At 41.0% G+C, this 26,581-nt stretch overlaps 3 protein-coding genes across 13 annotated transcripts in view; 2 read left to right on the top strand and 1 right to left on the bottom strand.

Moving 5' to 3' along the window:
* Positions 1-1,600: 1,600 nt before the first annotated feature.
* Positions 1,601-5,828, bottom strand: xkr9 (XK, Kell blood group complex subunit-related family, member 9). Of its 2 annotated transcripts, none has more exons than XM_071485293.1 (4): positions 4,510-5,828; positions 3,338-3,802; positions 2,771-2,985; positions 1,601-2,663 (listed from the first exon to the last, which is right to left on the bottom strand). In XM_071485293.1, the coding sequence occupies exons 2-4, from the start codon at positions 3,652-3,654 to the stop codon at positions 2,035-2,037; spliced, it is 1,161 nt and encodes a 386-aa protein (XP_071341394.1). In that variant the 5' UTR covers positions 3,655-3,802; positions 4,510-5,828; the 3' UTR covers positions 1,601-2,034. The 2 variants fall into 2 exon arrangements, with proteins under 2 accessions (XP_071341394.1, XP_071341396.1); XM_071485295.1 differs by having other exon boundaries at positions 4,515-5,828.
* On the top strand, positions 5,821-12,432 carry tram1 (translocation associated membrane protein 1). Of its 2 annotated transcripts, none has more exons than XM_071485296.1 (11): positions 5,821-6,113; positions 7,722-7,785; positions 8,772-8,893; positions 8,985-9,101; positions 9,196-9,254; positions 9,384-9,468; positions 9,692-9,762; positions 9,971-10,075; positions 10,229-10,372; positions 11,045-11,196; positions 11,379-12,432. In XM_071485296.1, exons 1-11 carry the CDS (start codon positions 5,991-5,993, stop codon positions 11,447-11,449), a joined length of 1,113 nt encoding a protein of 370 aa, XP_071341397.1. In that variant the 5' UTR covers positions 5,821-5,990; the 3' UTR covers positions 11,450-12,432. The 2 variants fall into 2 exon arrangements, with proteins under 2 accessions (XP_071341397.1, XP_071341398.1); XM_071485297.1 differs by having other exon boundaries at positions 5,844-6,113; positions 8,775-8,893.
* A 1,756-nt stretch (positions 12,433-14,188) lies between these two features.
* The window catches only part of ncoa2 (nuclear receptor coactivator 2), a 56,054-nt gene continuing 43,661 nt past the window's right edge, over positions 14,189-26,581 (top strand). For 3 of the 9 annotated variants that reach the window (XM_071485288.1, XM_071485291.1, XM_071485284.1), the window contains exon 1: positions 14,361-14,593. The gene's annotated coding sequence lies outside the window, so the exon portion shown is untranslated. The other 6 variants (XM_071485292.1, XM_071485290.1, XM_071485285.1 and 3 more) reach the window with 5 other exon arrangements.

Here is a 26,581-nt window from a genome sequence, read left to right as displayed (position 1 = left end):
TGTGACTGTACCCTGGCAGCTCTATCAGTGGTGAGTCACAGCCAAAAGTATGTGTAGCTTGACAAAAGCAAAGGAAGACAGAGAGGGAGAGACTGCTTAGGACTCCAGCCCGGGACACATGCATCTTCTCCCAATAAAAGTCCCTTTGGCAGGTTTACATCGCATGAATCCACTGAACCCAAGGAGATATACAGTAGAGGAGAGAGAAGGGAGCATTCATCATCTGAAATGCAAAGGATGAAGTCATTTTATTTTATCCCTAATGACAAGTCCCACCTACAGGTGCAATATCCTTCTTCTGGTTCCCAAGGTAAGTTATCAGCATCATTTTGGGAATGTGTCCAATTCTACATTAACACTGTGTGTCTATTTATAGCATCTTAAATAGAGCAACTACCTTTGCCTACCCTAAATAGACAGAGTCATAGAGTTAGTCTGTCTACTGCAGTAAAACAGTAAAACTGAATTCTGTGTGGTAACTACCTGGCAGTGATTCATTTCCTCTCCAACACAAGTTCCTCACTTAAATTTGTCATTTTATGGAGTGCGTCTGACAGAGCACAACTGACAGATGAAAGTTAGAGTGGCCCCGTGGAGTAAACAAATCAAAAAGCTCTGAGCTTGGCTGAATTAAAGGAAGAGAGTGGGGGGGGGAGGCACAGTTTATTTGAGAGCCAACAAGCGTCGTGCACTCTGGACCCTGCGGTTTGTCAGCGTTCCTCCCAGGTGAGCTCACACTGGGCCAGTCGATCACGGCCACCCCCCACCCCCCGGCCCCCTCCCCAGGCTAGGAAGAAACAGCGTCCTCAGCTCTCCAGCTTGACTCATACAATATTTTGCTGGTAGTCAAAACAAAATTAGCCCTGGTTTGTTATTTCTAGTTCGCTCATCCATGCCCTGTGTCCATCATTTCTGAGGAGAGGGAAACATTTAGTCGCCACTTTGGGGTTTCTGGGGATTAAGGTGAGAAAGATCAGAGTAGTGTCTGGTATTTATAGTTTCATTCAAGATCAGTGGTGTTAGTAAGACATCTATTTTGAAAAGGAGATATTATATTCAAGCATGTCGATGAGCATCCTGCTGAATTGTCACTGAGCAAGAGTATGTGATCCTGCTCTTTCATTTATCTGTGAAGATCAAGTCAGGATTTTGTTATATTTTTTTCAGTATCATTTGGCTAAATACAGTTACAATTTAATATATAAAGATTAAAAATAAAAATGCTTACTTATTGAGATTATGTCCAATTGGGCACTGGAAATATCAAGGGAGAACACACGAGTGACTCAGAAAGACTCCTGAAATATTGTTACATGTTTTCTGACTGAGAGCACACTGATACATAGAGAAGTCAACCTAGACAATAACGCCACCCTGTGTTTAACAGTGTGTTACAGGCTCAGAGAAAATATCTGTCCATGGCCACAAAATAGCCTTAGGCTGAAGCTTGACTGAGCTGTGAAAGATTTGTCAATAAGAAGAATAGAAAATATGACAAACTGACAAGAGAGTACGCAAAAATACAAAATAACAACTAATCCTCTTGTGTCTTTGGACATCACATACTTGTGTGCATATCGAAACAAAAAATGAGAGAAGCTAGTTTTAACAGTCTTTTATATTTGCTTACAATGTAATGCATTGTAAGAAGATGATTCCAGCTGTCCATTAGGATTAAGAGATCAATTATATTATTAGATATGATAAAAAATAAATATGGAATTTACATACATTTTAAATACATGCATTATTAAAGCAAGAATAAATAAAATTATTCCATTGATTTAAACAATAAACTATATTGCACATGAATGTTAAGCTTGCTCTTTATATCAGTGATAAGAAAGCAAATTTAATCTCAGAATAGTGGAGGATAACTGACAACAGCATGAACATATAACGAATAGTGAGCACAATATGAAGATGATATTCTAGTTGCTCTCTGAACAGACTTTTTGGGTAGTTTCAAATTCACAGGAAGTGCATGTCTATCCATGTCTAGGCTGAAAATTAAATGGAATGAAAGCACCTTCATCAAGGATGTAAGAAGTTCCTCATTCTCCTCATGGCCACTGTTTCATTTCCCAGGCCATCCACCTCATCTGCCTCACGCCACTTCCCCCTGGGATGCAGGAGGAGGTAGTACAGCACAAGACTCAGCAGCCCCAGCAGTGAACCTCCAAGGATTAAAGCACTGACCGTCAGCAAAAATGTGGCAGTCTGCAACTCTGGCTTCAACAAAGCCAGGAGTAATGGAGCCATGACGTTTATAAGAAAGTGGAAGATGTAATAGAAGGTCATGGCTACTTTTGTGTCCTGTCCTTTGACATTGAAAAAGGTGAATGTGAGGATGACTCCAATGACTGCCCGGTAGAGAAGCTCAAGGCCTTTGGATGAGCAGAAGTTGGTGTGAAGCAAATGTGTCCAGATGGTCATCAACAGCCAGAGGACGGTGAGGGCTATTGTGCTGTAAGTGCTCAGTATGAGGAGGAGGCTGTAGCTGAGGATGTGGCTGGTGATGGTGCAGAGTTTGTACAGGAGGTAGATTGCTGTAGGGAGGCCAGAGGGCATTTCCCTGATCTGGGGGAGGGATCTGCGCAAGCAGCGACGATAGTCCACCAGGGCCCAGGCAATATTAAGGAAGGAAAACACTATAGATAAATCTGAAAGACATTGACAAATGGTTTAAATAGAAAGCAAGCTGAATACTGTACATTCATGGATATTCAGAAAATTCAGAATTCAGAAAACACTTTCTGCGTTTACTTACACTGCAAAACTGAGCACTCACTGTGGCCCAGCACTATGTATAGTTGTAGAAGAAGTTGAGGAACACTCTCCAGAAAAGTCTCAAACAGTTTGAGCATGCTCATATCAGTAGCCAGGCAAAACAGCTTGTGGTGCACATCCCTCCTCTGTTCCACTGTGTAGGAATTTGTGGTTGTCCAAACCATTTTAAACCCTTTTGTCAGCAGGTGATAATACCTAGCAACAGGTCAAACACAAGAAAGCAAAATTAAACAGGTAGTTTCCACCATGCATTGTATTTGTTAATCATTCATCATTTGCTGCTGCACAGATCTAATGGAATTGCAAGACTTTCTTCCTGACGCCATTCTTAAATGTGGTTTTTCCAGTTTTGCCATTCCACAATACCATACCATTGAGCATGATTAGAGTGTTTCATTTTGACTTGGTACATGCAGGCACTCCTTTTTGTATGCTACAAGAGCAGCCACTGTTATTATGCAGATATAATAGCAGGGATCAGTGCCCTCTTAAACTGCAGCACTTTTATCACAGTTAGTCAGCACCGTCATCATTGTTCATTCCATACCTGGTAAAGATACCAATGCCAAAAAGGTGTATGGCAACCAGCCCACCTTTTGACATGCCTGCTATGGTTGGTCTTCCCTCTGGGTTTCTCAGAACGTCTTTCATGTCGTCCCGATACCAGGCGTAGCTGAAGATCTGTGTCACCATCAGTCCAGCCAGAACAAACATTAGAGTCAGTCCAGTCCAGACATATTGTTTCTCTTGAAAATATTTCAGAGCCAGTCCAATGTCTGTCCAAATGTCCACCACATACAAGACAAGTCCAGTAATGGTTAATAACCATCGTAGTTTAGTGTACTGAATGTCTGCAGGAGGCATTTTTGTTGTCAGTTGACAGGTTCAACCCGAGGTTTCACTGCGGGATGAAGGTAGAAATGTTGCTGTTTTGCTTTGAAGTTCCTGCAGAAAAGCTGCTGTGGACAGTTTCCTGTTGGACTCCAGCAGTCCAGGTATCATTTTGGATAGTCTGTAAAAGCAATACAATGTGACAAAAACCACAAGTATCACGCAGAAACATCTCATGCAGATTTACCACAAGATTGACCAGCTGAAGTTTTGAAATGCAGTGTGACTGCAGTCAGCTGCTGCGTCATGTTCTCTGCCCTTTGACCTCTGTCATAAACATGTTATGTGGAGCCCTGATAAATGGTATACTCACACATGCAATCGAAAAAAAAAATCAATGATGTTATCAGGAATGAAAAAAATGATCAAAATCTCACCTTTCTCATTCAGAACTCTTATGTAAGACATACTGTATTTTTCCTCCCACCTCACAAAAGCCCATTTTAAGATCAATTTACTGAATCACAGAATACCTACATGTAAAGTCTCTTTACCTCCTCTACCTTCAGTATAATTTTAAACTGTTAATGAGACATCATTTGTGATTAAGATAAGTGACAAAAGGCAAATTTGAGGGCAAAGAAATTCAAGCTATCACGCTTCATCTCACATCAAAATTGTATTCATATTCTTTCACTTTTATACAATAGGTCAAAGTTGTGTTCATTTATTGTATGTTCATTAAGTTTCATTATTATTCTGTTAAACAAATCAAACTTTGAATTTGAATTACACACAATATCAGTGCATGCCATCCTACAAAGATCACAGCCTCAGTGAAATACACACTCAAAAGAAAAAAAAAAAAAGAAATTGAACTGAACATACCTTACTTAATATATTTTTCCCATGGTAGACGGCTGTGTACTGTGACTGAAGCAAACACGTCTGCACTCAGCAGTTCTCTTTCTCTTTCCTTGAACCCCATGACAGGCTCCACCTCATTGACTCTCAGAGCTGATACAGTCAGGCCGTAAAAATGTTATTACGTAATTGATCTTGTGCCTGTGTGCATGTAGGTGTGTGTGTACATATGTGTGACTGGATGACAGTAAGTTTCCTGTCACATTTTTTTTTTCTTTTTTTTTTTTTTTTTATCAGATGGCTTAAACATCAGCCAGCCAGTGATGAAATACCTGGGTATCCCCAGACAGGTGGCTTCATTTTACAAGTGAAATATGTAGACAGTTTTGTCTTTTAATTGCTGTGAACACAGAGAGTGGGAGGGGTGACATTACACCTCGCATGGTGGTTTTCCTGTCATTGACGCCTTTACAGTAAGTAGCTTTGTCTGCGATCAGGAACCATGGAATGCACTTCATTATTTTCAAAAGACCAACACTGTAAACTTGAAAAACTCTATGAAGCCTATGTTTTACTTATAAGCAATAAAATCCACTTTGCGCAGTTCAGCACTCTCAAAGCTTTTCCTGCCACAGGCTTATGTGTTCTGGTAGTAGCCTATGGTACCTCATGTTAACTGATGTTACCAAACTTTTGTCAGACTTTGCTGTAACTGATATCACCGAGTCAGTATATTGACTTTATGACACTACCACCATTTTCTTACCATTACCCCGGGACTGTTACTGTATGACCATGGTTCAGCAGAAGTGTATTTAAATAAGTCAAGGCAGCCCTTAAAGCATCTCCACATACACCTGAAAGTACTGAGATCAGTTAGAAATAGTTAGTCAAACTATTCCTTTAAAGTCTTAAACCTTTATTTAGGAACATGCATCGTACAATATCAACTGAAAAATAAAGTTATTGAAATTCAATTTTGACCCATGTGATAATACAGGAAACACTCCTATTATTTCAGTTTAAATTGTGCTTTATGTTATTGCCCCTAACACCGTTGCAAATATCAGTACTAGTTGCAACACGGTGGCAACTGAGACCAGCTGGTATGAAAATCTCCTTTTTTTTTTTTCTCCTCTCCTTTTCAGACTGTAGTTTAGATCACTGTATCTAAAATCTCCATTGGGCCTGAGGACATGCATTCAGTGGGAGACGCTACAGGAACTCCAAACCTCTAGGCAGCGATAGAGAGCCCCAGCTGTTTCTCTCTTGTGCGTAAAGAGTCTCGTTGGTCAGGCGCAGCGGCTCTGTCTCCGTGGACCCTCCCACTACAGAAGAGTGACACGCCATTCAATTGCTGCCTGGCCCTGTGCTTGTCGGAAGCAGGAGGGAGCTTTGAGCGTTCTCCTACAGAAGGATTAAAAAAAAAAAACCTATCATCTGATAGAAAGCGACTGCATCTGCGCCGCGTAAAGCGAAAAAAAGTTGAGGCGAATCGCGTCGACATGGGGATCCGAAAAAAGACTAACAAGAATCCGCCGGTGTTGAGCCATGAGTTTGTCATCCAGAACCATGCAGATATTGTTTCCTGTGTTGCTATGGTGTTCCTCCTCGGGCTGATGTTTGAGGTAAGTCCCGTCCACATGTTGAATGGGTTTTAACTGTGGGTGACGCGGGGGGTGCTTGGCTGGCACGGTGGACGGACCTGTGGTAGACAGGACGCCGAATACTCCCCATCTGTTCTGCTGGAAACTGACATGGCTGTCTGATCTATTCTTCTTCTCACTACTTCCTCCCGTGATCGAAAGTTTTCAGTGAACGATCGCCTCTTTGGCTTTTGCTCCCTTTCCCCCTTGAGACATAGTCAGCTCATCCGTGTGGCCTGGTATTTTCAATAAGTTTTCATTTAAAAAAAAAAAAAAAAAAAAAAAAAAAAAAAAAAAGCGATGTGGGAACTGGTGTCGACTTTCCATCTGGCTGCTTCCCATGTTGAAATCGGTATTTCAAAGCTCTCGTCCATGGGCCCGCGGTGCGATCATAAGAAACAAAGTTACTTATGTGCAACAATTTGAGTCGGAGCGTCTCGGCGTGTTGCAGGTTTGCAACGGTGCGTCGGTCTTGTTACCATATTGAGCAACAGTCTGGACGTGGTTAGTTTATGCGTAGATGTGTTACGTGGCAATCATACAGCGACTGAGAGGGCTGTCATCACACAAAACTGAAAGTTGTCCTTGGAGCTAGAGAGCGTGTGAAATACAACCCGGTCCTGCGGCCTGGCAGCCGGGACCTGTTCGTGCTGCGTGGACGTCCCCACGCTCCACACCGGTCCACTTTCACTCGCATTTGTGTTTTATTTTAAGCACGTTTTATTCTCACTGGAAAGCAGCGCCATTGGTGTGAAGTCGTCCAGAATTAAAACTGCTTCCTGTTTTTGTTTTCCAAAATAAAATTCCCGTCCACCTTAACAGCTGCTGCATCGTAGCTATGTGAGGTCCACGGTGGCAGCATCTCAGACGGCGATTCAGTTCCCGCCATGGACACTTGTGGCTTATTTAGGGGATAAATATGTGAATTTTGTGTCAGTCCGTGGGTCTTTTGTTGTGAAGGAGTACTGTGCCGCTTCCCCCCTTTTAACCCCATTTCCCTGCCTTGATGTAGCTCTATTCCCCCCCTCCAATACATTTACTTGGTTGGATCATATTTAGTAACCAATCACACATCAATCCTATTACATCTTTATAATTATACTGATTACTTGTAAACCACAAAGGTAATTTCTTAAGAAAAGTAGGTAATGTATCAATTCTGTTAATTTTCTTCTAGTTATTCGGGTCCCAAAAGCCCTTAAAAAGTAGTTGGCACTGTTTTATCATCTTTTTTTCTGTTTTTATAATAATATTGCATAATTCCCATTTAGTCTCTTTGTCTCTGGTCTCATTTGGGGGAATCTTTGTGTATAACCAGCATAAAATTGTAATTAAAATATTGCTAAAATTCTCTCACTTTAAAACCAGTGCATCACCCTAAGTCACAGTTACAGTCACTCTGTTACGGGTCACGCAGGAAATCATTGACATATAAATGCAATGCCCACATTTTACTGCTTGCAGACAAAACTAACTGCACTTGGCACTTTGGTCCGACTCTTGTTTAAATGACTGTCACATATGTGCATGTGTGCATGCTCTCATTCCCAATATGTGTTGTTTTTTTTGTTGTTTTTTTTACACCCACAGGTCACCTCAAAGTTTGCAGTCTTGTTCATAACTGTCCAGTACAATGTCACCATATCAACAAATGGTAAGTTAAAGATTAAATTTAGACTATAAGAGGTGTTGTCCGATGATGCGTGAATATGTTAAGAATAATGACACAAGGTTTGGCTTCAACATATAATGCAGCATTTTCTTAGAGTTGTCTCGCTGGAAGCCTCTAATTTGGATTCTGGAGCGGTTCTTGCGTGGCCTTACAAACCCATTTGAAAGCTTTTTTTTTTCTCTTTGGAGCTAAATTTAGTCTGCCTGATTTATAAAGTTCTCTTGTGGCAAGGTTGTGCCGGGCGAATTTGGGCTAAGGTGTAATATAGGCCTCTCAAATCAAGTCCTTCTCGTTTCAAGGTTAACAATTTCTTTGCCAACTCCAGATACCATTGAAAGAATGTAGAAGCTCAGAGTTTTTTCATGCTGCGTTGTACAGGCTGGAGGCTTGCAAGCTGTAAGCTGGTGATTCAGTTCTTAACTGTGAGACCTCACCACTTACCTTGCTCTGTAACTTATTTACAGCCTGTATCTAATAAAGCAAACAACACACAGCACCTAAATCTCCCTGCAGTGAAACAAATTCAATAATGTGATTTTTCTTCATTGATGCTGACTTTTACAAATGATTGGATTGATTTCTTTATGTGATTAATAAACCTCAAGCCACAAGCTTTCTCAAGCTGAGAACTGTGTTCATGTATCATCGGGCTCTGTGCTACAACTCATCACATTATTCAATGTTTCATAAATAACAAATAGCAGGCTGTATAGATAATATGTAACTTCGGAAAGACAGAGGAGGCACTGTGTTTGTGACAGTTGCTGGTACAGTCTGCGACATCTACGGCATTTTCACTGTGGTGTAATACTGCACAGTCGAGACCTCGATGGATCAGGAACCTGCAGTCAATGAGTACATTTGATGTTATGATATGAAGGAAACACACTGCCAAATAAAATAGATTTAAAAAAAAAAAATTGTGGTCATCATGGTGACTCTGAATGGCTTGTTTGTGTATGCTACAGAAGGCCCAGAGGAGACAGCCGTGAACCACTTCCATCATGGCATCAAGGACTTGGCCACTATCTTTTTCTACATGCTGGTGGCCATCATCATGCACGCCATTATCCAGGAATACATGTTGGATGTAAGTCAGTCAAACACGCAACACGCTTTAATACACAGGATATAATCTCTATGAAAGGTCCCGCAGTGGTCATTGTTGTTCATTTCTGCAGAAGATCAACAGGAAGAAGCACTTCTCCAAAACCAAGCACAGCAAGTTCAACGAGTCGGGCCAGCTCAGTGCATTCTACTTATTCTCCTTTGGCTGGGGCGCAAGCATCCTGCTCTCTGTACGTACACTAACTAAGCTGGCATTGCTTTTGTTTACACATGTTGCTGTAGCCATGACCTGTAATAGTCATTTAAATGCCTCTTTGTTTTTAGGAAAATTTCCTGTCCAACCCAGTCACGCTGTGGGAGGGATATCCCCATACACTAATGCCGTAAGTAGGCATATACTTTGTAAACTGCAGCGCATTTTGGAGCTTGTTATTTTATTGTCTGTTATACGAGAACTTCAAGTATGGCTGTGACTTATTACTTTTTATGAGGTAACTCCTGCTTTCATTCAGATTCCAGATGAAATTCTACTACATTTGTCAGCTGGGCTACTGGTTACACGCTCTCCCAGAGTTGTACTTCCAAAAGACGAAGAAGGTAAGTGTGTATGTGTGTGTGTGTGTGTGTGGTGGGCCCATCGTTTTTGGAACAGTGTGATGTAGTGTAGCTTCTGTTTGGACCCTGTGGCTATTTCCTGTTTGACTTCCTTGGTTATGCTGCATTGTTTCAAAAAACCATACTCCTTTTTGCGTAAATTCTATGTGCAGAGTCACACTGGTGTAAATATTTTGGCCTCTCACACTTTGTGTTTACTGTTTAGGAGGATATTCCACGCCAACTTGTATACATCTTCCTGTACCTGGTCCACATTGCCGGCGCCTACATTCTGAAGTAAGGGCTGCTGTTTAGGGAAAGCCTGAAATTATGTGTGGAACATGTGACATTTATCCTGGTGGTAAACTGCCCCTCAGGAGCAAGTTACAAGCAAAGGAGCATTGTTTGCAATCTGAACAGAAGCTGAAGGCTCTCTAGTGGTGTCCCCCTGTGTTGTTCCTGTCAGTTGTAATAAAGGAGAATCATGTCTCCCTGTGTCTTCCAGTCTGAACCGTCTGTGTCTGGTCCTGCTCGTGCTGCACTACTTTGTCGAGCTACTCTTCCATGTTTCCCGCCTGGTCTACTTCAGCAACGAGAACAGACAAATGGGGTGAGTTCTCAATTCCTCCTTTTAAAGATTTCAGGGGTTTTGTGGTGTGTGCGTTACTAATTTGTATGCAGAGAAAAATAAGCCTGTTAAATTTTTACCTGGTACAAATAAGTGTCTTAAATGCATCATCATGGTCATCCTCTTGTCTTCCAGTTTCACCATATGGGCTGTGCTGTTTGTCCTCGGACGGCTGCTCACCCTGTCCTTGTCTGTCCTCACCGTGGGCTTTGGCCTCGCCACAGCTGAGAATCAAGGCTTTGATTTGGCTGCAGGAAACTTTAATGTTCTTTTTGTGCGGTAAGTGTGTCTGAGAAGAGAAATGGGACCAACTACTACTGACTTTTTTTTCTTTTTTTTTTTTAAATAGTCACAGAATTGAGGTGGACTTATTCTGATCTGAAAATCTGCAAGGACCCGAAATCCACACTAAAATATATCTATAGCATTTTTACACTGAGAGTTTAAATGAACATGCCATTATGGAGATCATGTGCCAGCATCAGGACAGCCACTTACTGTAGAATAAAGGAACAAGAGCTTCTTTCTAGACTCACCATGGAGCGTTGAGGTTCAACAATCACACAGGAAGAGGTCAACCGTAGAGGAGGAAGAAAGTTGTTCTCCAGCTTCAATAAATTAGAATATAATGCAACCACAATACGTCTTGTGCCAAGCAGTGTCAAAGGCAAGTGAGAGAATTCCTCCTCTGTTGTTTTACTGGGTCGTTTCTACACATACAACCTCCTGTGTGTTTCACTCCAGTCATTGAAATACTTTGGGATTGTAAGAAATCAACAAAACTACACAAAAAAAAATGTAATCACTCCATAATTGACTGCTTTGTATATCGAGTATCTGAGGTTGGTTCCCCCTTTTGACCAATATTTGCGAGTAGGACTTGTCATTGTGAAACATGCATATTTTTTTGAATGACCTTTTGAGTTACTGACTGTTTCCTCTTTCTTCTAGGATAACTGTCCTGGCTGCTATCTGCCTCACTCAGGCCTTCATGATGTGGAAATTTATCAACTTTCAGCTGCGCCGGTGGAGAGAGCATGCCGAAGTTCAGACCTTGAAAAAGAAACAAATTCCTTCTAAAGGCAAATCAAAGAAAGACAAAGGTGAGGGAACACAAATAGGATGGACATAGGATGGATCTTGCTTGCTTTTTTATATAGGATTCTTCTGCAAGTACCACGATACAATCCAATTTGTTCTCATGAAACAACATCTTAAATGCATAATATCCATGTTTACCTACACTTCACATGGAACTAACTTAAGACGTGTGCTTTGTTTTCAGCCAATGGAGTAAATGGAGTGAACTCGCATGGAGCTGATTCACCAAGAGCAAGAAAAGAGAAGTCATCATAAACACATTCCCCTCATAATTGCCTATCCTGTCAGCCCCTTCTCAAAGAAGCATCTCTCCCCAGTGCCTCCGTGGCCGTGCCCAACCAACAGATCCTCCAGGTCTCCACCATGATATGCATTTTCAGCTCTCACACAGGACTGACCTCCCAGCTGGACTTCAAGGGCCAGAATGCATTTAGCTTTTGCTTGTCGCCAGTCGTCCGGCGCGCCTTGATTTGAGAATCATTGCTCTGCTGTGCCATTTTGAATGGGGGGAAAAAAAAAAAAGAAAACAAATTCAGAAATAAACTATTGAAAAAAAGACCTTATTTAAGAAGTGCCTATTGATACGGATTGTTTTGTACAGGGTGTGTAATTTTAAAATTTCAGGAATGATGACTTCAGTGTTTAATGTTTCTCCCAAGTCAGTCCATTTCATGCTTTTCCTAAACACTTTGTATTCCAGCTTGTGTTTGATTTCAATTTGTTCTTGTATTTATAACTGCTAGCTCAGCTCTTCTTCTTTTCCACTGACTGCTGTCCCTCTTTTTGTGGACATTGTATGGAGTTCATGAATTTCCTTGTAATAGCTGTTGTTTTTCCATGATTGGAGGCTTCATGCAGTCTTATTAAAATCTCCATCTTTAGGGTTCACATCACAGACTATTCAAACCCACACAGCAAGACAATGTTATACTGTTTTCACCATGTCACTTACCAACACACCTTAGATGGAAAGCAAGGTAGAATATGGAAGTAGTTTTCCATATCCACTCATGGATAGGATAAGGGAGAGTGAATAAAAGCAACCAAGGAAAATGGGAGACTTCACCCTATAATACTCCAAGTAGAGTCACAGTTCAGTATTGTACGAAACTTCCAACGAAGATGTAGTATTTTATTGTTGGAGTTCAGAACAGCTTTGTAATCACAACAGCCATGAAATTATACAGAATCTATTGCTGCCTATAATACTGTTAATGAATAAACACCTTTATGTTTTAGTCTTGAGTGATGTCAGATCATTTTTATTAGAGATGAAAAGGACGGAATCAGGCCAAACAATCCTTTAGTCAGTTTGATTGAACCTTGTATGTCCTTCATTTGTAGATGAAGTGAAATGGTTTTATTGCATTTGTTTTACCTTGCATAATATTGCTTACCTTAAAATGTCCATAAGAATGATTTGTTGTAAAAGCATGGACTGCGAATGAGAAAACCATAAGTTGTGTGGCTCTAACCCTAAACCCTAACCCACCATGGACTGTGCCAAATGAGCCTGGTTGACTGTTGATATATGCCTTTTTACTTACATGCCATAAAATGAATTTACAAAGCAGTCAGCTGTACTGTGAGAGTCAATCACCTTGGTAACACTGGCTTATTCTAAAGAATAAACCCATTTACTAATTTTAGGTACACAGCAGTGAGTCACGGTTGCCTCTGGCGGTACATCAGTGGTTTTCTCAACTTGTCCTGAGGGTTTATCTATCCTGCAAAGGAATAAAATGTTTTATTAAAAAAAAAAGGGTTTCAGAATCATTATTTGGCTGTATTGGTATTTGTATGTACTTCACACAGCCTGTGTTTCGTCTTGAGAAATATGCCACAAATAAAGGACAATAACCATACTGATTTAAAAGTGTAGCCATCATGAAAGAGGGGCATGGTGATTATATGACTTGTCAGGGCAGCTGCTCCCAAAAAGGTCACAGAGACTGCTGAATACAAAATCAAAAACGAGAATAAGTAAATGTCACTATAATACACCAGAAGCAGGGCCGTGGGGATTTTAGAAGGTGGAGGGTTTTATACAGACAGAGGTCAGAACATCCCTAGTAACTCAAGAATTTTTTTACTGAAAAAATGTCAGATGTTTTTATTGTAGTTTTATAGAGTTTACTGGGTTTTTAATTAAATCAACTATTCTGTAAATGTTATATCCAAACATGAAAGTATAAGCATTCAAGCTGCCAGGAATAACACTGTGGAGGATATATATATATATATATATATATATATATATAAGCTTTTGGTTACTGCTAAAACCTGGAGGCATCATGGAAAGTAAACAGGTCGCTGTTTTGGGAGGAAAGATGTGAGAGAACTAATGGTGCTGAGTGTTTGCATGTGTCTACAAGTGGAAACGGCGGGGATGATGCTCTGCCTATCCACCGCACAGTGGCGGCGTTGTACAGGCTTTGGTGGAAAGAAAACGCCTGCTTGCTGGTTTGATCCACGGATACTTGACCAGGCAGTAAATCAAGGTAGCAGAATAATAAGTGGGGCAGGGTTATTTGTTGTAAGCTTATGAGCTCGTAATGTTTGCTTTCCGTTTATGTTTTAATAGGCTACGTTTTGTACACTTTTTAAAATAGCAACCAAAATGACACGGTGATAGTTAGGGGGAAAAAAAAAAAATTATGCCCCCAATTGCACATTTTTCTCATCACTAGTTACTGTCAGTGATAAGTGTTATAGCATCTTAAAATGAACTGGACTGGACTGAAATTGAACTTTATGAGATTAAGGGGAAGCCCTGACTGTATTCCTTTTACCAGCCCTTTTTATTTGTGGCACAGCTCTCACACACATTATTTTATAGGCTGACATAAATCTTTATGACCCTACATTCACACACATCTTGGTAAGCGGCATCCGCAGGAGTGCAGATATGTCAGTATAACACCAATAAGACACTTTATCAGCTAATCAGAAACCTGAGTTAGGATTGTGGGGGGGGGGGGGGGGGGGGGGGGGGGGTTGTAGTTTGACCACATTTTAGACCACGACGCACATTTTAACATTACTGACACTCGTGACACAGTGGTGTTTTAAGTTGCTGTCAAACGAAACATGGCTCTGGACAAAGAGGCGCTGTTGAATCCCTTTGCAGGTCCCGTGTCATCCTAACAGGTAAAATCGCCGTGGGGTGGTTTCGCGCACCCCGGCGGTAACTGAGTTGATACTGCTGGAGCCCCGTGATGTGGTTTGGTGTGGGGGAGGATAGCACCAGCCAGATAAACACTCAGTATTGGTTTGCAGAGCAGGAGTAACATGGCGGCACAGTTAGCCAGCAGAAATGTTGTTTCACTACCGCGAAGGTCAGAGCCGCTTCTGATAAACGGAATCTAACAGCGAGGACAAAGCCGAAAGTCTGAAATCGTAAGTAGCCAAACGCGTTGGCGCTCCTTGTAGAGACGGGACGTGGTGTTTTGGTTGTGAAATCCATGATCCACTGCGAGGTCTTCAATCTCGGTTGTGTGTCTGTCTGGCACAGGCTCTCGCTTCGGCGTTAGCTTATTAGCAAGCGCTAGCTTCTCGGCTAAGCTCGCTGACTGTGTCAATAGTGTTTTCTGCAGCAAAGTCAATCAGACGGCTCGGACAGCGAGCTTGCAGCCGAGTTATTGCAATGTTTGTGAGCCGCTTTTATTCGGTGGAGGTATGGTCACATGTACATTTAACGGGAAGTGAAAATGTAGAGTGCACAGTACTTTCGTATGTCATTGTTTTTTGTGCTGAGTGAGCGAGTGACCGTGCATACAACACCGGGCGAAGTTCGCCAGTGTAGCAGGAGCGTAGTTAGCATGCTAACCGTGTAGCTGTGGGCTAGTCTGGCTGTTTGGACGTCGTTGTCAGAATATATGAGGGAGCCTGGACAGGTCTCCCCACCATGTGTTTGAGCGGCCAGATAACCTTGTTTTGTTGTGGTGTTAACCGTGCCTCTTCGCTGCGTGCTGCAGTGGGTAAGTTGACGAAAATGCTGCATTTGTTTCAGCATGCAGGGACCATTCTCATTTTTTTTTTTTTTTTTTTTTTTTTTTGCTGAACTAATGTTTCTCTTGTGTTTGACTGGCGTTACTATGCATTGTCCTAATAGGCTAGTTAGCAGCCAAGCCACGGTGTGAGCGCTTTGACACTTAAACCACTAGTTTAAAAACATCTGAGGAAAGTGTGCAGAAAGTTGTCAGTGGTTCTACGCTCAAGATTGGAGGAGGAAAAGTCTGCGGGGTGCTCGCAGCTTGTTGTGGCATTGCTTTCCAAAAACGTCAGAAAATTTAAAGAATAATTAGGTGGCAATGCAGCTATTAGAGGCTTACGTAGGGGTCATTGTGGGGATAAATAGAGCCAGGACCTTTTAATTGAGCCCGAAGATGCTCTGTGAAAATGTAAGGCGCTAATGCAGTATGGAGGAATGCAGCTAAGAGGGTTGACTTGTGTGTTGCATTGTTGTGCTTGTGTTGAGAGTGCAGTGCACTGCTTCTAAAGGCTCTCCTGCTTGACTGGATCAGGACTATACAGGCAGACAGCTTGTGCCATTTCAGTGATTGTCAGTGCTCCTCTCAGTAATGCTGGAGGAATGCATCTCTGGAACCAGTTGAGCAGTTTCTGTTGCATCACTCTGCCCACCTGATGGTGCACGGTACTTGTGTCACATCGGTTTGAGATTTAACATGACATGTTGTTCAGCTGTGGTTTGGCTGTGACTTCAGGGCTTCAGTGAGGATGTGATGTGATGGATTTCAGTCAGACGTGCTGGTAGGCATATGCAAAGTAAACTCAAGAAGTTTAAAAGGAACAATGTTGGCATGTGGTTCATATTTTTCATTAACCACACACGGAGAAAGGCCAGAGCATATAAAATTATGAACTCAAGATATGCGTTTATTCCTTTCAAATGTTTGCATGTGTTGTCTGTTAACCACTTAAAAAAATACTGCTCCTGCCAGCCTGGAAAGCTTTTTATCTCCAAGGCATATTGCCTAAAGTTATTGACTTTTTCATTTCATTGCAACAAAACTCACTCTCTAAGTATTTTTTTTTCTTGAGGATAGTGAGAGATCAAACCATTTGTCCTTGGAAAACAGGACATATCAAGAAGAAAATTTCCTCTTAAACTGACCTGATTTTAATTTTGAGTGTGTCATATGAGGACACAGAGCAGGCATATGATGCTTGTGATTGCCCTCTAAGTTACAGAGAATGCAGTCTGGTCCAGATGCAAGCATGTGTTCCTACATTATGTAGTGCTGTTGGATGCCCAAGCTTTTGTTGTTTGTTTTTGTATTTGTTGTATAGACTACATTAAGAATCATATAACAGGGCTATTGTCTTTGCCTCATCTTGGGAAAATTAGTTTTATGTCATTTCAACAAAACATTGCAAAAGAATGACTGTGTTGGGATGTTGATGGTCCAGGAATTCATGCAAGCTTGTGTGCAAGTGCCTGTATGAGGATGTTTATACAAGGATAACTGACTGGAGGGTTTCTCACATTGACTTGGCACAGTTCTTGTAATGGATATTAGAAGTAGTTCTCTGCCTGAACACACCACACTACAGTAAACTACAGCTATAGCAACAGGTGTGTAGCAGAGTAATGCCCAGCTTGTCACATCATTCGGAAACAATCTCTACATCCATCTCCTGCTTTCTTGTCGACTAGTTGTACTCTCTCACTGTAGTTTCCTTCTCACAACCCCATCTTCCAGTGTTGCTGTTTCGTTCTTTTGGGCTGCCTACTCCATTTTCAGTGTGTGTTCCTAACTCGCTAAAACAAAGCAGTATTTTTCCAGTAAACTTGGAGACAAACCTATCATCTTGTAATCACTGACTTTTGCCCTGTGATAGGTTGCTTTGTTGCATCACCTGAGTGATACTGTAATCATTTGACCCTTGTTCTGCTGCATACGCTCCCAGTCCTTTGGTTGTTGTCTGTCACTAGTGGACTAGTATGTCAGTCTAGTTATGAGTTTTTTGTACTTCAGCTTTTATGCTTATAATTTATGCAGGCATCTGTATGAGAAAATTGTCACTAATGGTCTTCACAGATATTTTGAGTCAAATGCGTCCAATTTTTTTGGTTCCAGCTTTTCCAGTATGAACATTTGCTGGCTTCCTTAGTCTTCTATGATTGTAAATTCAGTATTTTGGGGTTTTAGACTGCTGGTTTAATGAAACGACATTTGAAGAGTTTGAGCCATATGCTGGGGCTTTGATTACATTTTGAGCACAAATTCAAGTGAAAGTTTGTGTTTATTCCAGATGAATGCTTTGCATGACACACACCGTGGAGATGAATTCCTAATTGCATCAGGTCCCCAGGTAATTCTGACTCATTGTTAATAGGACATTAAGGTTTATTTAAGCATGTGAACTTATTTCAGGCTTGTAACCAAAGCCCCATCCAAATAATAAGCAGTTTTAGAAGAATGAACACATTCACACTCAACTCCATGCTTTACTCATTTCTGGACCTCTATAGGAAAATACTAATTTAGCTAAGTTAGCTTGAACCTTCACTTTCAGAAGTACCGAATTCTGCCTCATCCTGAAGCTTAAAACATTTTCACACCTAAGCAATATAAGAAACACTTCTGTTTAAATTGTGACATAAATCCCTTTTTAAACATCTCACATTTTACCAGTAACTACACTGCTCCATTTGTTTCCATACACTTTTCTTTGCTAACAACATTAAGTTGACTCATTTGAACCGGGCAGGAAAATTACATCCTTGTCTCTACCGCTTAGTATGACCACCTCCTGAACAACACCATACCCCTCAGTCTCACACAGGCTCTCTCAACGTGTACTCCTGGGCTCCTTTTTTTTAAAAGCAGTGTCAAATGACAGCATCTAGTGCTGAGAGGCTGGTAAGAATCTGGGCTTTCATAAGGATGTTGCAAAGTATTACTGCCCTTGCTCAAATCTGCACATTCCATTCAAGGAGTTATTGCTTTGCTTTCAACAAAGGCGACTCCTGCCAGACCAGTTTAAGACAATTTGTTGGAATTATTAACATTTTCCTGTCTTTGATTCATTTGTTTACTCTAATAAATTACATTAAATGATTGAGCCCATGCCATGCTGAAATATACAGTAGACTTTGGCTGCATGATAAGACAGGTCAGACAAACACACAGGAAACCATGTGGCTTCCACTCAAGTTTAGTTGTAACAAATTGAGCGACATCGCATTATCTGTCCATCGCATGCTATATATGGTCCACAGTGTATTCTTGACGTGATGCACCCCTCCCCCTGGTATTCGTTTGCCTTGTCTCACTGGGCATCTCACCCTGCTGTTTCTGCGTTTGTGTTGTCATGGAAACAGCAGTGTGACAGGTCCTGGGTGGGCGTGAGGGATGAGCTGTGGGGTAATGGCCAGGTTTTTACAGCAGAGGGAGAGAGGAGGGGGAAACGACAGAGGAGAGACGTATAAAGCGAGGCGGAGATGTTTGATGGAAAGCTGAGAGGGCTTTGACATGGAAGAGGAGGAGCGGGGAGTATTAACTCCCTCTTTGCTTCAAGGCATGTTGTCATTGTCTTGTTTAGCTGACCTCAAATCAGCCAGCCCATCTATCTGTGCCGAGAGTAGATCCTGTCTTGTTAACAGCAGCCTGGAAAGGATGTTTTTTAGTTGAACTGATTCTGTGTGTTATACAGAAATTATCCAAGTGCAGTGCTTGTCATGAAAGAGTTGAACATTTCACAATGAAACTAAGTTATGTCAGATAGAAGCTAAATCGCAGGGTTTGCTTGGGATTGACAGGATTCCCGTGACATTACAGTTGTTTGATGATAATATTAAGCTCAAATTTGCTCGTGGAACATTTAAGAGCTTCTGAACATTTTAGAGCTACTGTATATTGGCAAACAAATGCACTGCTGAAGTGTCCTTGACTCCTCAGATCATTTTCCTGATGGGGAAATTGCCCATGGCAGTCAGTTCGTGTTAGAATTATATGACTAGTTATTTGAGAGTTATTGAAATCCGTAATGTTTTTAAAACTGAGATTTGTAACATCACACCATAGGCTGCCTCATCCTCTACTCCCATGGAGACTCCTCCAGGGCTCCAAGGATCTTGAGGCTCACAGGCAATCCAATGATTTCGACAGTCCACGCTCCTCTACTTATGTAGGTCAGCCACAGTAAAGTGCATATTGATCTCCCAAGCTAAATGATATTGTGGTGTCTACTGCTCGTTGCAAAGAAGGTGCCCTTAGCCAGTTTGGCTTGAACAGAGGAGACAACAGAGGTCACATGACTGCATGACAATGCTTCTGCAGCTGTTTTCCTTGTGTTGTGAGGCTGGTATTGCTTAGCTCCACAATATGTTACATCTAATAACTGTTCTTATTTTGAGCTTGCGTATAGCTCATTTTCATTAAGGAGAGCAGAGCTTCCTTTGCTCGCTCCACAGTCATCAAAGGTGTAATAACACTAAGCAAGACAGGACAGGATGCAGTTGTAGATAAATGTTAGGGAGCATGCTTTAAAGTCTTAATTTGTTTGAGTGGGTGAATTGCCTTTCCCTCTGCCACAATGTGTTTGTGGCATCGGGTGCTAGCAAGGGTGCTAGCATGTGGTTGGCACCTTTCCCACTGCCCAGGGTGGAATCCTTGGCACCGAGGGAGGGAGAGAAAACTTGGATTGAGCAAGCTGCCTGCTGGAGTTGGGTGGGTGGTCCAAAAATATGCAGTGTGAATCGGTCCTGAGAAAATCTAGTACACAGTCTTATGTTGGAGTGGAGCTAAACAGCAGTCGTTCAGCACCATCACAGACGGGGCTAAGGTAGTATGGAATGACGTGCAGAGCAGCAGCATTTCTCACTCGCTTGTCATAAAGCCAGAGGAATGTGGGGATCCAGTTTCAGGCTTTTCATTTCTGTACACATTGTGAGGGTCAAATTCTGACCAGCGTGATTTCTCTTTCCCTCTCTATCGCTTTCTCTCTGTCTCTCGCTCTCTGCTGACTCAGCAGTGTTCCTTCAGTGACCTATAATATGGTTTTGCTTGTTTTATCTTTACTGTTTTCAGCGGGGTAAGGAATCTCCTTAGCTGACCTGTGTTTTCCATCCATACTGTACAGTGAGATATACAATAGATTAATATAAAGGCTAAATTAAGCACAAACCCATCAGTTAAAGTACTTGTTTTCTTTTTATTAATCACAGAGAACATAAAATGTTGCACAGGTTCATGAGCCTCATATCACGCCCCGTTAACTCCCACTATGAACCATAAATGGTGAATGAAACGAGCAATGTGAATAGGTGAACGTGGTGCGCACGTAAATGAGCTCTTCATTATCTGATGGACATGCTGCAGTATCAAACAGGTTATTTTTAATTAACAGATAATTTAGCCATATTCCATATAATCCGGATAATTCAGATAAATGATTTTCTTGTGCCAGTGTGATATCATACAACTTTCTTTGCCTGACAATTGGTTCAGTAACGGACCAGAGTCTACCAATTAACTTCCCTAATTTGAGAAGATATAATCAGCAAATTATCAGATCTTTCTATGATAAATGACTTTCTATTAATAAACTATGAAAATGAAAGATTTTGTGTAAGTGTGGAATAGAGGTGATGATTAGAGGTTCACATTAGATGGGTTATTGTTTGTTGGTGACCAGACAGAATCTGAGTGGTGACAGAAAGCGTCAAAACGTAATCAAACATATACACAACTACTCATTGAGCATACCAGGGCCAAAGTAAAGCAAAAATCATGCATGCATAATACACCCTTGAAGACTGATGTGTGAGATTGATTAGATTGATTGATTGATTAGATTGCAAGTGCCTCAGATCCATTTGTATCAAATACAGGTTTTATTTTGAGAGATTTTAAGTTCAGGATGCTCACATAATGCAAACAAGAAGGCTGAGTGCTTACTTAACTTCAAGCTTGGTAAGCTCAGAGAAAAGAACAGCACCTGCTGTGTTGATTGTAAGGAGAGATTATGGTTCTTTCATGTGTTCAGATTTTTTTTTTACTTATTGTTGGGGTTTGGTTTTATTGGGATTTGTTGATAAGTAATTGGATGAAATAAGGCAGGTCATATTCTTTTTAATGTGGGGTAGAGAGGAGTGAAAGCATCCTATTTCTCTACTTTTCCTATATACAATTAGCATTGACCATGCACTACATATGTTTTAGAAATCAAGATGCTGTGAGTACACCCGCTACACCATGTTTGTAAACTAAAGGCCATTTTGTCTTTAATAACAAAGTGAAAAATGCATTTCTGGGCCTTAAGTTCCCAAGCTTTTAGAAAGGCGACTTTCTATTCGTTCATTTCAGTTTGGTATTTGTATGCTTATGCTACCAATGCTCAAAATCTTAAAATTTACATTGTCAGTGTAATCTTTATTTGCTAACACTCAAATGCTACATAATTTGATTGCACTTTTCCCCAAACTGCCAAATTACCTATATTTGTCCCTCATGGACTTTGTGAGTGGGCATGTTTGTGTTTGCATGTTAAAGTGCTTCTATTCACGCCTTTACTCCAGAGATTTGTGGTTTTGGTACCTGAAGATGTGGGCAATCAAAACAAAACTGATTCCCATCTCATCTGGCAGTGGAGTACAAAACAAAGGCACTCACTGGTGTCAGAGCCATGATGTTACACTCATGCTCCTGCTACAAGAACTGACAGTATCTCAGTTTGAAAATACACTGCTGGGGTGGAGATCTTTGACCCTAGAAAGATTTGAAGGCAGGAAATGAAGAATTAAAACATCTCAGAAGATGTCACCCTGTTCTTCATCTCCCCATCATCACATGGTCATTCTTGAAAAATGAAATATTTACGTAATGAATCACTGGCGTTTTCAGAATTTATCTGACACTAAAATATTACCGTAATTGGAAGCAGGCCACCCAGCCAGATGGACTCCACCTGTGCCTGAAATGAAGACCAGAGTCCTGTTTGACCTGGCAGGGTTTCATCACTGGACAGTGGCAGATTAGGGTGTAAGCTCACTTGTTGTTAATGCAAAATAATCCTTCAAATAGTTTGTTATTTCCACATTAATCCCATGTTGGTGATTCTTGTCCAAGTATGGACACTAAACAAAACATGCTTGATGTATTGATGTGCAAAGGAAGGAGGTGACAAACATTCATCTCCACATTTTAGGCCAGAGCCACATCCAACCCGATTTAATTCAGACATGTGGTGATATATCAGTGATTCACAGAAAACTCAACATGAAAAAAATCACTATTGTAGCTTCTATTATTGACTCTGTCAGTGACCCGCTTTGCTAAATAGAGGTTAAATAGCCTTAGTTGTAGGGTCTACCTGACCTGGCTGTCACCGAGTGTTTCAGCAGGGGACTGTGTAAATGGAGGGAATGAAAGAGAGAGGGAGAGGGAGAGAGGGCTGCTTCACTTTTCTCTTTGCTCTGTCTGGTCCAATTACATGTTCCACTGTCAGAGCAGCAGCACTCTTAATCAGGTAATGCTGGGGTTTAAAGTCGTCCCCCTAAATGTGCTCCACAGATTATTACCCTGCTCACACTTTGGTTCAGTGGAACAGCAAAATGCTAAAAATCTGTGTCCTATCAACTTTCCTCTACCTAATTTAAATCTAAATTGAACTACTTTTGTTTAGGTAGTGTCTTACAGATTTGTCAGACCTTTGTGTGTGCGTTTGCTGTGAGACTGAGTGTTGGCCTGTCACATTGTCTCAGTCTTTGGCTGATAAAGTGACATAGTTGTGTCAGCTGATCTCCCTTTCCCCTCCCCTCCTTGCTAACATGGCACCTCCTTATCCTACTGGAAGTCGTCTCCCACTGTACAGCCTCAGGCCTCCACGGGAACTAATTCCTTACAAACTGTGACAGGCAATAAAAGATGGTGGACACACACACACACACACACACACAATAGATATGCAGTTGACATGCAGACCAGTCACAAGATGAGCTCCAGATTGTCTCAAAGGCATGATACAATCAGCTGTGCATACAAATTGTTCTTTCTGCCCACACCCTTTCACACACTGCAACTCTGCATTTACATGGCAGTTGCAACTACACACACATTTGCTTTCTCTTGTCATTATGACTCACCTTTTACAACACATCTTATCAGTCTCATTATGGTTCTTACACGTTTGTGTTTACCATCCCTGAGGTCACAGCTGAAGTAGCTGGCTGTTGCTACTGGAGCAACAGATGTGAGGACACCTGGCACTGGGTTGCATCTGCATCAGAGATGCCCATTGAAATCTGCTGGCGTGGTTCCAAAGTGTGATAAATGATACTGTTTTATGTGAGGATCTGTGTATACGCTGATGTCACAGAGACTCAAGGATTTTCAGTCAAAATAGTTTAAATCTTCAGTAGCCTCCCTCTTCCTGCACCTTTTTACAAGACATTCAAATTGAAACTAAAATTTTCTTTCCTTTTTTTTGTTGTGTGTTTTGGTTATATTTGACTAAGACTTAGGCTTCAGTTCCCTTTCTGATTACATGGAAAACAGTATGAACTCCAGTCCTTACTTGCACATATTAAATTGTGTTGTATATGTCCCACATGAATCATGAATGTTAATGTAGATGGATACCCTACGTACTACATTTATACTAATACTAACACAAGTAAGAGGACTGTGTTTATGAGGGTCATTATTTTTTATGATTTGTTTGACATGCATCAAACATACCCTACAAGTGTGAATATGAATATTTCATGTGCACTTTTTAATAATCCATTTGTTAAACTGCACACAGAAGTCTTGTAGATTGAATCCAGTACGTAATTTTGTTTGTTTGTGAAACAAATGCAACCCTCAAGCAGTAATGATACTTTACTTTTTACTGTTAAAAAAGGTGTAAAGGCCAAACCTGTGCCATTTTTTTTTTAATGTGTGATATTTTCAGGCAAAAAAATACAGATAACATCCATTCTTCATGTAAGTGTTTCCGGAACATGGGTGCTTTATAGATATGTTAATTATATGTAAACCCTGCACAGCCACTTTCTTGTAATGTATGCTATTGAACATCTCCACTGACTTAAATGAGCATCAGGTGCCTTGTTCTGGGGCATCATAACTGAGGTAGGAAGGTTTTGCATTTTTAGAGAAAGTCCTATGATAAGTCCATGGTTTTAAACCTGCAGCTGTGTCCTCATAAAACAACTCTAGACAACCTTTAAGCTGTCACAAGCGCCATTTGTCGTGAAACGTGTATTTTTGTCACCTTGTTTCAGATTATACATGAGAGGAAATCTTTGTTTGGCTGAATAATCTCTAATTGTGTTATTTACCACACACCACCCAAACGCAACCCCCACCAAACCCCCTCAAAAAAATCTATTGATTATTGGTTAACAAGGTGATCTTGGCCAAATCTTGGCGTGACTAGAGTTAAAAGGCCAGGTGTTTTCATTAGGATAGACATCAGTCTTAATTCTTATTGAATTGAAGGCCATCGATGGGCCATTCAAAAGGCACCCAGTAGGGGCTCCATTGGCGTTTAGCCCCTCTGTGACCCGGCCATTATGGTCAATTTCTAGCACATGAACTATCTAAGCATTGTCCTTTTTGAACCTTGTTAGCCAGCTCATTAGCATTGTTAGCTCAGCCTGGGTGACAAAGCCTTTCACCCAGAGGGAGCCCAATGCCAACTCTGAGAGAAAGAAGGGATTACAACTATTCCCAAGGTTTAACTTTAGAAAAAAATTCTGATCACCTCCCATGCTCACTCTGCCAGTGTGTGAAATTCCTTGTTGTCTTGATGAGATGAGTGTACCAGATTCAAAACCATATGAACTTGGACATGAAGTCTGTTGTAGTCATTAGGTCATGTTTTTTTTCTGTTCAGTTTCACTCAGAAATGGTAATGGGGTTGTTTCACTTTGAACTGACTGGTATTGTTTTCTTTTGTCACAGATGGGTGGGAAGGTGGTGGTAAAGATCTGTGTTTTGTGTGGTGTAACAAAACTGTCTATTTCTAGTTACGGTTTAATTGGCTGCAGTCTGTTTAAAGGGAGCTTGAACTTTTAACCTGATGATCTTTGACCTCCCTTTAAATACCAGCAGATGGTTGCACTCTGAATGTATTGGGCAAATAAGATACTCCCATGATCCAGTATCAGGTTTCGGAGAAGGTGTGAGCTTTACTGTGTTGGTGCCTATTTCTCTGGCTTCATCTGTCTTTTATTTTTTGAAACAAGCCTCAGTTTTAACTTAGAAGTAGCCTCACCGATTGTGTCATACAGGTATTCAAGGGTAACATGAAACTCAATTAATGTTGCTGCTGAAGCTCAGTGTCAGACTTGGCAGGGCGGTTTGTTTTTGTTTAGGTTACATCATGTGTCAGTCAGCACTATTGTGCCAAGTAGAATAGCCCTTCAAGGATAGAAAGCTTCCCAAGGAACACAATCTTTTCTTTTCTGAGATCTTCTGTTCCAGTGTGTCTAGATGATTTGCACACTTGTGTGGAGGCATTTGTGCATGCATACTTCTGGTGTGACTTGCCACTGGTCTTGTATCACTCCACTAATGTCACCAGTGAGTCCCCACCCTTAATATCACAGGAGGCACTGGCATGGCTCAGCTGATCTAATATGTGAGAGGTGGTTTGGTACAGTCTTAAACGGTGAATATTACATCTACAGGCTCACATAGGGTGTTAACCTCACAAGTAAAAGTATATAAAAGTTAATCGATGGCACGGGTAAATACACCAGGGTCCTAGATGCCAGCAGTGAGTTAAAGTAATGTAACTGGATGACAGCTGCTCCCTGCAGTATTGCTGTGAAACAATATTTTTCTGTTTGGCTCTGATTAATTTCTTCTACTGTAGCCGCTCATTGATTTTCTGAGAGGAAATCACTATTATTAAGTGGATCTTCTAAGCAATTTACTTAAGTTTATGATCAAAGAACAGACTCATCTTACTGTAAAAAAAATCTATCACTCAGAAGTTTTTTGATCCATTTTGGCCATTTAAAAATGATTACTGTTAAACTAGTTCAATAGTGTTTTCACACTCTGCCTTATTCTGTCACTCAGTCCACAGATCAAGGGCTGGACTGAGTCTGAGCATGTGACAGCATTAAAGCCCAGAGGAAATTCCTCCAGAGGATGAGAACTAAGAGCTATGCAGGAAAGGGAAAGGGAAAAGAGGAAGGTGGAGTTGAGAAATTCAGAGTTATGAAATTGCATTAAAAACATCAGATTGACTATAGCATTCAAGACTGTCAGATTTTATATATATATATATATATATAGTTTTACTATAGCTGATGTTTAGTTGTATACAGAGGCAGAAGATTTTATGTTTAAACTGTGCATTTGGTCACCATCTGTTTTGAACCCTGACTCATCATCAGAG

This window comes from Trachinotus anak, unplaced genomic scaffold, assembly GCF_046630095.1.
Source record: "Trachinotus anak isolate AG129_WGS33_773 ecotype Australia unplaced genomic scaffold, CSIRO_AGI_Tana_v1 ptg000009l, whole genome shotgun sequence".
NCBI lineage: Eukaryota > Metazoa > Chordata > Actinopteri > Carangiformes > Carangidae > Trachinotus > Trachinotus anak.
Note: the sequence above shows the minus strand (reverse complement) of the source record. Positions and strands in the feature narration are given on the sequence as shown.